This window comes from Microplitis mediator, chromosome 7 (assembly GCF_029852145.1).
Source record: "Microplitis mediator isolate UGA2020A chromosome 7, iyMicMedi2.1, whole genome shotgun sequence".
In the NCBI taxonomy this organism is placed as follows: domain Eukaryota; kingdom Metazoa; phylum Arthropoda; class Insecta; order Hymenoptera; family Braconidae; genus Microplitis; species Microplitis mediator.
In genome coordinates this window covers 18,852,170-18,864,349 of record NC_079975.1, presented here as the reverse complement: position 1 = coordinate 18,864,349, position 12,180 = coordinate 18,852,170, and the positions used below count along the sequence as shown (strand labels likewise).

The following is a 12,180-nucleotide window of genomic DNA, read 5'->3' as shown; positions in this document are numbered from 1 at the left end:
TGTGTTAAAAAATTAAATTATGAATCAGCTGATTTAAACTTGTCTAAACATAATAAAAATAATTTGATAATTAAATATCTTTATTTAGTTTATTAAAATAGAATAAAAAAATAATAAATTTATTGTAATGTCAGATGAATCAGATTATTATACAGAACCTGTTGAGTGCAATATTTATAAACGTAAATATCAAATTCTACTTGAAAGATGTGAAGTTTTACAACAGGTATTGTTTACAACCTATTGAAAATTGTTTTTTTTTTTATCAAGTTATAAAATTTATTTATAATTTTAATATTAAAGTTTGAGATTAATTTATAATTTTGTTATTTTTAGGACAATGAGAGACTTGTTTATCGATTTCAAAAAATTCGAAAACTTTTAAAACGAACGAGAAAAGAAAAAAAGTATGTACATGTATATTATGGTGGTCCTCAAAAATTAAATTTCCTCAGACCCCCCATAAAAAGCTTCTTTTTAGTGAAAAATACGTGGGAAATTTGGTTTTTTCGTTTTAAGTAAAAAGAACATGTGCCTCAGGACGATCAAAATTCATTTGTTGATACAATCACGGTTTTTTAAAATATCTCATGAAATATGCAGATTAAAGAAAAAAATCATGGGAATAATTTTGTAGGAAATTAAATTCTTGACAAAAAAGGTCATGACAAAAACACATTTTTTTTTATAAAATGTGTTTTTATGAAAATATTTAAAAAAAAAAATCTTTTTTTAGATCTCATGAATTGGCGTTTTAAGGATTACAATATTGAAAATAACATTTTTCTAAATATATAGAAACTATAACAAGCATTAATGATTGTTATATTGATATGTAATTTTGATTGTTACGAGTTACGAAGTTGTCTATATTTAAAAAAAAATGTTATTTTTAACATTCGTAATCCTTTAAATGCTCAATTGATAAGATCTAAAAAAAGTTTTTTAAAAATATCTTCATAAATACACATTTTATAAAAAAAAAAATTAATATGACCTTTTTTTTGTCAAGAATGTAATTTCCTACAAAAATGTTCCTTTGATTTTTTCTTTTAATCTGAATATTTCATGAGATATTTAAAAAAAAACACGATTGTATCGAAAAATAAACTTTGATCGTCCTAAGGCACGTATTCTTTTTACTTAAAAATAAAAAACCAAATTTCCCACGTATTTTTTCACTAAAAAGAAGCTTTTTACGGGGCGTCTGAGGAAATTTAATTTTTGAGGACCACCCTAATGTATATATGTCTATCAATTATTATTATTATTGTGATTAATATGAAAATGTTTAATTAATTTTATATTTTATCGTAGATTTTTAATTGATCGATTAGATAAACATGGTGATCAATGGCGTGATGCTCCTATGGGAGTATTGGAAGAGAATAATATATTTTCAGCAACAGTAAAGCCAGAAAAATTAAATAAATGTGGATTACCGGTTGTAAAAGATGAAAAATTAAAGAAAGGAACTAAACGGAAAGGAATGAAAGCTGATCCTAATGCTCCAAAACGTCCAGCAAATCCTTTTTTTCAATTTTGTCAAGAACAGAGGCCACGTGTTATGGAAAGATTAGCTGGAGAACCAGAGCCAAGCAAACAAGAATTAACACGACAATTAGCAACCACATGGAAGTCACTTACTTCTGAAGATAAAAAGGTTCTTATTACATATTTTATTATCATAACTTATCAATCATCATTATTTTAAACACGAAAATTAAAGTTATAATTACTACATTATATATATTTCAACATATATGAATAATTTTTTTTGTGTATGTTACATATTTTTATTTGATCAGTTGACAAAGTTATGAGTTATGATAATATATTTAAATATTCATATTATTTAATTTACTGTAAAATTTATACTCTTTTTTTTTGTTTTACAGGTTTATTATGACATGTATGAACGTTCTAAAGAAAAATATGTTGCAGAAATGCAAAAATATAATAAAAAAAGTGAAGAAATTCCTAGTCAAATGCCCGTTAATTTATAACATAGAATTTAAATAATAAATTGTAATTTTAGATAAATCAAAATATTTTTTATTAATAAAAAAATTACATCAACAGCTTCATTGTATATAACTATCAAATAATCATATTAATTACAAAATATCATTATGTTTTTTTATTATAATTACGTGGAATAGATCAGTGTCAATAAATTGTAGATTTCGTTAGAAAATTATAATTCAATCTGATCAATTTTTTGACAATCAAATACATAAAATTTTTATTTAGGTAACGTTGAAAAGAAATGCTAATATTACTTAGAACTCACAAATTTTTAATACAAATTGAACAGATTCTATTGACTATTGTTAGACGTATAGATAATTTATTTATATTGCAAAATAATGTAATAAACAAGAAAATAATAATTTTAAATACAATCTTGAAATTAAGACATGACAAAAATTGTTATTATAAGAATAAATTTCTACTAAAGTAAGAGACTCAGTACCCGACCAGGGAAGTAGTACACAATCACTCATGTATTTGGATATCTACAGATGTAACTGAGCTAAATCTGAGATAGAATTGAGTATAATCCAGATGTAAGTGGTACTATCTGAAATTTTGTTTTTTTGCCTCAGATGTAACAGTATAATCCGGGATAGTAGCCAGTACCATCTTCTTTCCAAGTAGACATAGAAATACATGGAGTGATCGAGTACTAGTTCCCTGATCACTTCAGGGTACGAAAGTTTGTGCTCAATAATAAGAATGAAAGAAAAAAATTCGCGCTAATTTCCCTACGTCAAAATGACGATCGCGAGTGAATTTACGTGAATTAAATTAAAAGACATATTCAAATATCGAATGTTATAAAAGAACCTCGAAATTGAGGTTGTCAAAAAAAATGTCAATAAGACAATCAGCAAGACAATTAGCAAGACCACCAGCAAGACAATTAGCAAGCCCTGATTAAACAAAATGATTAAAAATGATTTCACACGTTAAATGTCCATAAGAGACAGGATTAGAAATGATTTGAAGGATTAAAAAGTATTTAAAATGATTAAAAAACAAATCATTTTAAATACTTTTTAATCATTTTGTTTAATCAGGGAGGACTTCAGCAATGTCCAATCCCGGATTTGTCTCTTCTCAGCTCTTATATTGCCCATTTTAGAATATGGAACAGTAAGATGGTCTCCATTCACAGAAACCTCAATCAGCAGGGTTGAAAGGGTTCAACACAAGTTTTGTAAATCCTTACTCTTCTCCAATCCTATAATGAGTTTTGGATCAACAACGGATGATGTGCGAAGAGAATATGGGATTAATAGGCTTATCGAGCGACGGAAGGTTGCAGATATGATCTTTTTCTATAAGATCTTCAATGATCTTATTGATGCACCGGACATCTATAACGCTTTCAAGTTTATCACGAACGATCGAAAGCTCAGGCATAACCGCCTGTTGAAAACCATTAATTCAAATCGAAACTACGTGATAAATCGACTAAATAACAGGATATCCAACTTGGTGAACTCCCTGCATGACTCAGTAAACTTTTTTGGTGGATCCATCCAGGCTTTTCGCTCCAACCTCAAGAAAAATATCTTGAAATATCACTAACAATAGCTACTAATTCTTACTAGTCAATTGCAATTGATTCTCACTAGTCAAATATTGGTAAAATTTTCGAGCTAAAACTTGTAAATTCAATAAATTTTTAATTTATATTTTATAAATTTAAATTCAAGGAACATGTAAATTGATGTATATTGCCGATTGGCGTTTATATATATAAATAAATAAATAAATAAATAAATAAATTGTCTTGTTGGTAGTCTTGCTAATCGTTCGACTGATTGTCTTGCTGATGGTCTTGATAATTATCTTGCTGATTATCTTATAGACATGTTATTTTGACAACCTCAATTTCGAAGTTCTTTCATGATATTCGATATTTGAATATATCTTTTCATTTAATTCACGTGAATTTGCTCGCGATCGTCATTTTGATATAGGGAAATTTGCGCGAATTCTTTTCTTTTATTTTTATTGTTGAGCACAAATTTTCGTATCTAACTGATCAGGTACTAGGTCTTTTTCCTTATTTATAAAAGTTTTAAATATTTGATTTTTCTATAAATGATCAGATTTGCTTACTATTATTAGTATTATTTCTAATAATTCTAAATATATATAATACATATACTCTGATCAGTATATTTTTATTTTTAATTAAAAGTTCTCAGCCGATCCGATCGTTATGACAATTGAAAATATATTTTCATATTGACTATATTATTTAATAAATGTCACTTAGATAAGAGCAATATGTCTTTAAAATATGGAAGATCTTTATTACAAAGTATTAAAATTAAAGACGGATTTTCCTCTGGTAATGATACTTTCAATTGTGTTATTCATCTTATAGATTTAAATTGCATAGGTATTATGAAAGTCATTTTAAACGATTCCAATCTAATGTACATATACATATATAGTCTATATATATTTTTTTGAAGCGATTTTTATACTCTTTAAATAACCAATAAATTTAGTAATGTTTTTATTAATAAACTATTTAAAAGTTATCCTTTTCTTGACGTAAGTTAGCCATTGTTGAAATATGATCATTCGTGCCAGTAAAATCTTTAACTGAACTTTCGTGAACACGCATAAAAGGATTGAATTTTTTTTCATCACCTATAGTACTAGGGACTGTTGGTTTTCGTTCTTTACGTTGATTATTAGCCCATTCAAGCTGTTTTTTTATATCTTCATTTGATGGCTCCACTTTCATTCCAAACAAAAGGTTTTTGCAAGTGTACTCATGCCCACAATAAACTTTCTATAAAAAAAAAGAAAAAAAAATACCATTATTAGAAAGTTAATCGATAAGTACATTAATAGAATATTAATTTAAATAAAACTAATTTATTTAACTAAACATTATCTTTACCGTTTCATCAGGAAGTGATCCAAGAATTTTAATAAGAGCGGTATACATTTGTTCAGGAGTTCCTTCAAAAAATCTACCGCAACCTCCGATAAATAATGTATCACCAGTAAAAACAGCTGGAGAATCGTTATCAATCCCCGATAAGTAATAACAAATATGTCCTGATGTATGGCATGGTGTTGACAAACATTTTATTTTTAAATTTCCAATATTAATAAGCTCATCATGTGATACTTTGTTTGTTAATCCGTCGACTCGATCATCGCCACCAAATACTTTTATATTTGGAAATTTTTTACACATTTCTACATTACCACCAGCATGATCCCAATGATGATGAGTTGTTAAAATTTTATTTAGCTTCACCTTGTGTTCTTCAACAGCAGAGCTTACTAACGTTGGATTTACGGGATCAACTATTGCTGCTTCTTTAGTTTTTTCATCAATTATCTGGTGAAAATTAATTTTTAATTAATAAATTGAAGTTTCAGAGGTATATGTTGGATCCAGGTGGCTGGTTAATAACAAATTATTATTTTACGCAACGTTTCGAAAATTTATTTTTGCATCCTCAGGCGATCATAAGATAAAGTATTAACACCGTCGATCTTGCACCTAGAGCTATGAGTTAACTACATTTTTTATCTGTTTTAATTAAAAGAATAGACATATTAATCCCGTATAAAAAAAAATTCGTCCCAAAGGGATTCGAGAAATGTTCGACATGTGGAACTTCTAAACTCGAGACAGATTATAACGAATGGAACTTTTTTTGAACTTTCGTAATTTTGATAGTAAAAAAAAACTTCTTCTAGGATTTTATATGCGCGAATTTTGAGTAAAAAAGTAACGTTTTAAAAACATATTTTTCACAGCATATTTTTACTACATTTTACTTTCGTTCCAAAAAAGTTTCCGCTAGAAATCAATGGCACTATAAGAATCAAAAAAAGTTCCAAATTAGATTTTTGAACTTTTTCGGAATCAAGGTAAAATGTACACTGAAACAAAAGATTTATTTGAACCAAAGATATCGTATATTTGAATATGGCTAAATAAATATTTAATTGTGAGAAAGATATAATATATTATATTATTACAATATATTTAAACAATTTAATTGCGTGAAATAAGTGATTTATTCGTGGTAAAAAAAATAATCCGATTGCTGCAAATAAATGTTAGTTGGGCCATGTGTTTCAAATATATGTTAAGTATCGTCAAATTTTCCGTTCTTCGTCACAAATTTAATATCTTACCACAAACATATCATTTACTTACCACAAATATGTTTCAGTCAAATTATAAAATTATTTGAATCAACTGTCATATTTCGCGTCTGAAGTTCAAAATCAAGAATCTATCAACTCGAAGACAAAAAACTGATCGGATCTTCTTCTATAAAATCATTAATGGATTGATTGATTCGCCTGATATACTAGGTGGCTTTGGTATAGTCTGTAATAAACCGTGTCTCAGGAACAATCGAATAATTAACACGCTAAGATCCAATAAAAACTATGTAGTTAATGGACCGTAAAATAGAATAGCTAACCAGGTCAACGAGTCCATATCGGATATCGACTTTTTTGGCGGATCTTGACCGGTTTTTCGTTCAAATATTAAAAATCTTCTCCATAAGTAATCCAGTTTTATTTTCTTTCCTCAGTCAAAAACGTCTAAATTTAACTATAATTGAATGTGATTCTATTTTCAAATCATAGTTTTACTTATATTTGTAACTATAATATGTAACCAGTTGTATATAATCGGTTGACGTACAATATAAATAAATAAATAAATAGTTAATTATACCAAATATATTTGTGTCATTAAAAAATATTTAAAAAAAAATCCACAAATAAATAGATTGATTTGGGACAAATATTTATTTTTTTCAGTGTAGTGAAAATACGTTTTGAGAAATATGTTTTAAAAACGTTATTTTTTTAATCAAATTTCGCTCACATAAAGTCCTAGATAAACTTTATTTTTTACTATTAAAATTACAAAATTTCGACTCAAAGTTCTAATCTGTCTCAAGTTTAGAAGCTTCACATGCTGATTTTTTTTGAAATCTTTTTGGCACGAATTTTTTTTACACGAGATAATCATAGACTTATTTGAAAATAAATCACAAGGCAATCAATTAGGATCGACGGTGTTAATAATTTACATATGATCGCCTGATGAAACAAAAATAAATTTGCGAAACGTTGCGTAAAATAATAGTTTTTTATTAACTAACAACCTGCATCCAACCTATTCGTCGGAACCTTCAACTTAATTAATTAATTTCAGGATCGGAACTATAAATAAGATGTAAATTTGTCATTATTAATTTATATTTTAACCAGCAATCTGCAGTCTCTATGTTACTGCTCGAGTATCACTATAACATGATTTATATTTAATTATTTACTCATTGATATTTTCTAATTATTATTATTGTTAAAACGTAATGAGCGTTCGTCCTAAAACTTACATTGTCGATTTTAATAATTGTGTAATCATGTAATACTTAAAAAAGTCAATATATAATAAAACTTTTTCATTAGTGTCATCTTATTCTATCTCGTTATATTTTTTTCTAAAATATCTCAATAACAATAGATACAAAAAAAACTGATAAAATTTGTAAGATTTATCAACAGGATGTTGTCTAATTGATAAAAACAAAAATTCAGTATTTAATATGAAAACGTTCTTAAATTTTGATGGCAATTTTGGAATGTAATTAAAAAAAGTTACTTTTATTAACAAAACTAAATATATTGAATGGATTATCTCACAAGAATTTCTGGAACCATGAAAAGACAAAAATTCAAGCCAAGACCTACTTTCGATGATACCGAATTTAATCAGTTTAATTAGTTTTATCATAGAAATATGCCTTGGACTAAATTTTCTTTATTTTCTCAATAATATAAATTATTTAAAAATACAAAACTTAATTTATCATTTTTATTTAGATCATCAAACTAAAAAAAAAAAAAATTAAAACTAAGAGAAAAAAAAATGTGCGATGGCCGGGAATCGAACCCGGATCAACTGCTTGGAAGGCAACTATGCTGACCATTACACCACCATCGCACTTCTTGTTACCTTGACTATTCTGGTGGTTCACAGCTTCCAATATTGGTACAATTAAAATGATACCCTGACTTTAAAAAACTATTCAAAACGATTAGAAATGATTCAAAACAACTCAAATCGATCCAATTTTAATACTATATAGATATACATTCATCATTGAGTAAATCGTTCTGTTTAATCAGGGTAAATACACTTTATTGTAAAAATTAAATTCTTTAATTGTAGTCAATACACTTTTTCTTTTACTGACCATGATAAAAAATGATAATATGATTATAAAATTATTATTTAAATTTTAAAAATATTTGAATTACGTTCTCTATTATTTTTTATGTTAAAATAATTAATAACTTTTTTTTTTATTCCATGTATTGCAGATTGCATTATTCATAACATAACAGTTAATAAAAAATAATAATAATATTGAAAAAGAGTATTTAAGTATTCTTAAAAATAAAATTTAATTTAAAATACTAAGAATACATATAAATAATACATTACCAAGTACATAAAATTATCATCAAGTGCCGGCAGAATTTTAATAGACATATTTTGTCCTTGTATCAATGTAGAAACACTATGCATTTTGCTTGTAACTTTATTGCAAAATTTATAAACAATATTTTTAATTGGATTTTTTAAATTTATCTGTAAGAATATCTTTCAATCAATAAAGATAAAGATGTACTTGAGAAAATTTGTTTTTATTTTATTGTGATTAAAAAAAAAAACCTCGATAACAACAGATATTATATACATACCAAATTAGACAAATTGTTTTTAGTAAAATTGAATTTATTCATAGCATACAAAATCCATAGACAATAAAAATTTATGACGACGTAATTTATAACAATTCAAAATATATTTGACAATGTATATATATTTGTATGTAAATATTTTGAATAAAGAAAATCAAAGGTTAGCAGCACTTGTCTTTTATACCGCGAAAATTAATTTATATTTAGACATATGATCATTTGGGTTATCTTTGTGATGTGTGCAATTTACTCTTTGAATTTAAAAAAATAAACATACACTGATAATCTAATAATTATAATTTATTTTAATTTCTTAAACTGTTTTTATTTTATTTTTTTTTAAATTTAAATTAAACTTGAATGTCGATAAAATAGATTATTTGTTGATATTAAGAAAACTGTAGATTAGTAAAAATCTAATGGCTAACCTCATTCGTTTTTGTTAAAAAATTTATTTTTTATTATTAATTCATGACAATTAATTTTTAAACAAGGACAGGTAATTAAAAATAATAATAATAATTTTATTTAGATTAAATCTGCAGAAAACTGAATTTTTTTTATTTTTAAATAAACAGATTAAATGTTGATACAAAAACAAAATTTTTAATGGATATGAAGAACTTGAAAATGTTTTTAGGCATTTAAAATTTTTTTTTTCTATCAAAAGTAATATAATATGCATTTGAAAATTTTGAAAAGTCTATTTTGTATTTTAGTAAATTTATTTATATTAATATTTAATTTGTTTATTTAAAAATAGAAACTTCCCAATCCGTCAACTGTCTTCACTATCATATTTCAAAAACGTGTTGATTAAAATAGCATGTGTTACAAAATTATTCATTATGTTAACTATCCGTTTATTAAGGGGGGGGGGGGGGTCTGAAATACAAAAAAAAGAGCATATTTTTGTGATGTTTTTTTTTTTTTTTCAGAGTACCTTCGTTATTAAAATTTGTGACATCATTAAGCATCATTCCGAGAACATTCTGCTAAATTTTCATAAAAAAATATTGAAAAATAAGCCAGTGGTAGTGGAGAGAACCGAGTCACCTCAAAAAAAAAGTCTCCATGCCGTAGGCAGGATAAATCATGACTGCATCATCTGAAATCAAAAAACTAAAAAGATTTTTTTAGTACGTAAGTTTATCTTGGATTTGAACGAAGGAATAAATAAAATATTCATTTTTGAATTTTTGGTAAAGTTTCTATCAAAAAAACTTATTTTTGCCAAAAATTCTTCCTTCTATTGAATAAAAAAATAATTAGTTATTGACAAAAAAAATTCTTCGTTCAGATCTAAGATAAACTTATGTACTAAAGAAATCTTTTTGGTTTTTCGATTTCAGATTAGGCAGTCAGTTTTTTTCAGGTGACTCGGTTCTCTTTACTACCACTGGCATATTTTTCAATATTTTTTTATGAAAATTTAGCAAAAAATTCTTGGATTGATGCTTAATAATGTTACAAATTTTAAAAATTTTAATGAAGAAGCTACTCTGAAATAAATATGCTCTTTTTTTATCTCAGACCTCTTTCCCCCCTTAAGAAAATAAATCGACATTTTAAAAAGTAATTAATTCAATAATTTAAAAATTAATTCTATTTTTTATTACAGAAATGGAAGACGATGAAATAAAAAGAATAGACCTTGAAATTCGGCGAATAGATAATGAAATAAGAAAATTGAAAAACCGTAAAGATGAATTGAATGAACGTAAAGAAAAAATAATAAATGATGCAGTTCGTCAGAAAAGTATGGAATTATCTAAACGTGATTGGAATAATAGCAATTTCGCATGGTCGAAAAAATTGCAAGCGAAGTTAAATGATGTTTTGAAAATAGATAAGTTTCGAGAACATCAGTTGGCGGCTATAAATGCAGTATTATCAGGAGAAGATACTATTTTAGTAATGCCTACGGGTGGTGGAAAGAGTTTGTGTTATCAATTACCAGCGATAACAATGAAAGGTCTTACTATCGTTGTTTCTCCACTGATAGCATTGATCGAAGATCAAATACATGGTCTTAAAAAAGTTAATGTTAAAGCAGGAATGTTGACGTCAAATAAAAATGATCTAGTTAAAATGGCTTGGGATGCTTTAGACGGTAAAAATGATGACGTTAATTTGTTATATATTACCCCTGAATTTATGAAAAAATCTAAGCGATTTATGTCTAAATTACAAAAATCGTTTAATCAAAAACGCGTTAAATTATTTGCTATTGATGAGGTTCATTGTTGCAGTACTTGGGGTCATGATTTTCGACCAGATTATCAATTTCTTGGCTGTTTAAAAGCTATGTTTCCAGGTGTTCCAATCCTAGGATTAACAGCAACAGCTACCACTAAAATACTTGATGATGTACAAAAAATGTTAGATATTCAAAGTTGTTTGATACTTCGAGCATCATTTAATCGACCAAATTTACTATATGAAGTTAGAAGAAAACCCAGTGATAAAGATAATTGTTTAAACATGTTAGTTAATTTATTGAAGACAAGATTTTCTGGTAAATCCGGAATTATTTATACAACGACAATAAAAGATGCTGAAACTTTAACAGCCAGTTTACGTGGACATGGTCTTAAATTGGGATGTTATCATGCCATGCTTGAACCAGATGTTCGTTCTAAAATTTATCAACGTTGGATTACTGGAGAGTATCAAGCCGTTGTTGCTACAATAGCATTTGGATTAGGTATTGACAAACCAGATGTCAGATTTGTTATCCATCACTGTATGTCTAAGTCAATGGAAAATTATTATCAAGAAAGCGGACGTGCTGGTCGTGATGGTAAAAAAGCAACTTGTATTGTACTATTTAGACTCGCAGATGTTTTTAAACTCAGTACAATGGTGATTGGTGATAAAGTTGGTCTTCAAAATCTCTATAAGACTCTTGAGTATTGTTTAGACGCAAGTACATGCCGAAGAAGTCTTATTGCTACGCATTTTAATGAATCATGGAGTAAAAAAGACTGCAATGAAATGTGCGATCATTGTACAAAAACTAAAAAGACTGAGACAACTGATATAACGGCATATTGTAAACACATATATCAAATAATTGATAAAGCCAATGAAACCGAGAATAATTTAACTTTATTAAAACTTGTTGATGCTTGGTACAATAAAGGTACAACAACTCATCGAGTTTCTAGTGTTCCTACACCAAAGTTTTCACGAGAAACTGCCGAAGCAATTATTGCTTATCTTCTTATCAATGGATATCTTAAAGAAGATTTTGTTTTTAATGCATACGCCAATTTAAGTTATCTTATCCGAGGTCCTAACTCAACCTTGATATCAGATAACACTCATAAAATACTTTTTACTCATGATGAAGGACTCAAGCTTTAGTTATTTATTTTAACCATAAAT

The 12,180-nt window shown here is 26.8% G+C and overlaps 3 protein-coding genes and 1 non-coding gene across 4 annotated transcripts; 2 read left to right on the top strand and 2 right to left on the bottom strand.

Moving 5' to 3' along the window:
• Window positions 1–3: 3 nt before the first annotated feature.
• LOC130672233 (uncharacterized) lies at window positions 4–2,136 on the top strand. Its single transcript, XM_057476665.1, has 4 exons — window positions 4–226; window positions 337–407; window positions 1,318–1,663; window positions 1,899–2,136. Exons 1-4 carry the CDS (start codon window positions 128–130, stop codon window positions 2,004–2,006), a joined length of 624 nt encoding a protein of 207 aa, XP_057332648.1. The 5' UTR covers window positions 4–127; the 3' UTR covers window positions 2,007–2,136.
• Window positions 2,137–2,243: 107 nt separating this feature from the next.
• Window positions 2,244–8,944, bottom strand: LOC130672232 (hydroxyacylglutathione hydrolase, mitochondrial). Its single transcript, XM_057476664.1, has 4 exons — window positions 8,791–8,944; window positions 8,531–8,677; window positions 4,934–5,383; window positions 2,244–4,822 (listed from the first exon to the last, which is right to left on the bottom strand). The coding sequence occupies exons 1-4, from the start codon at window positions 8,830–8,832 to the stop codon at window positions 4,556–4,558; spliced, it is 906 nt and encodes a 301-aa protein (XP_057332647.1). The 5' UTR covers window positions 8,833–8,944; the 3' UTR covers window positions 2,244–4,555.
• Trnag-ucc (transfer RNA glycine (anticodon UCC)) lies at window positions 7,955–8,026 on the bottom strand. The gene has a single exon. It is a non-coding gene; the product is annotated as a tRNA-Gly (tRNA).
• Window positions 8,945–10,413: 1,469 nt separating the features above from the next.
• On the top strand, window positions 10,414–12,159 carry LOC130671952 (ATP-dependent DNA helicase Q1-like). The gene has a single exon (XM_057476102.1). The coding sequence runs from the start codon at window positions 10,414–10,416 to the stop codon at window positions 12,157–12,159; it is 1,746 nt and encodes a 581-aa protein (XP_057332085.1).
• Window positions 12,160–12,180: the final 21 nt, after the last annotated feature.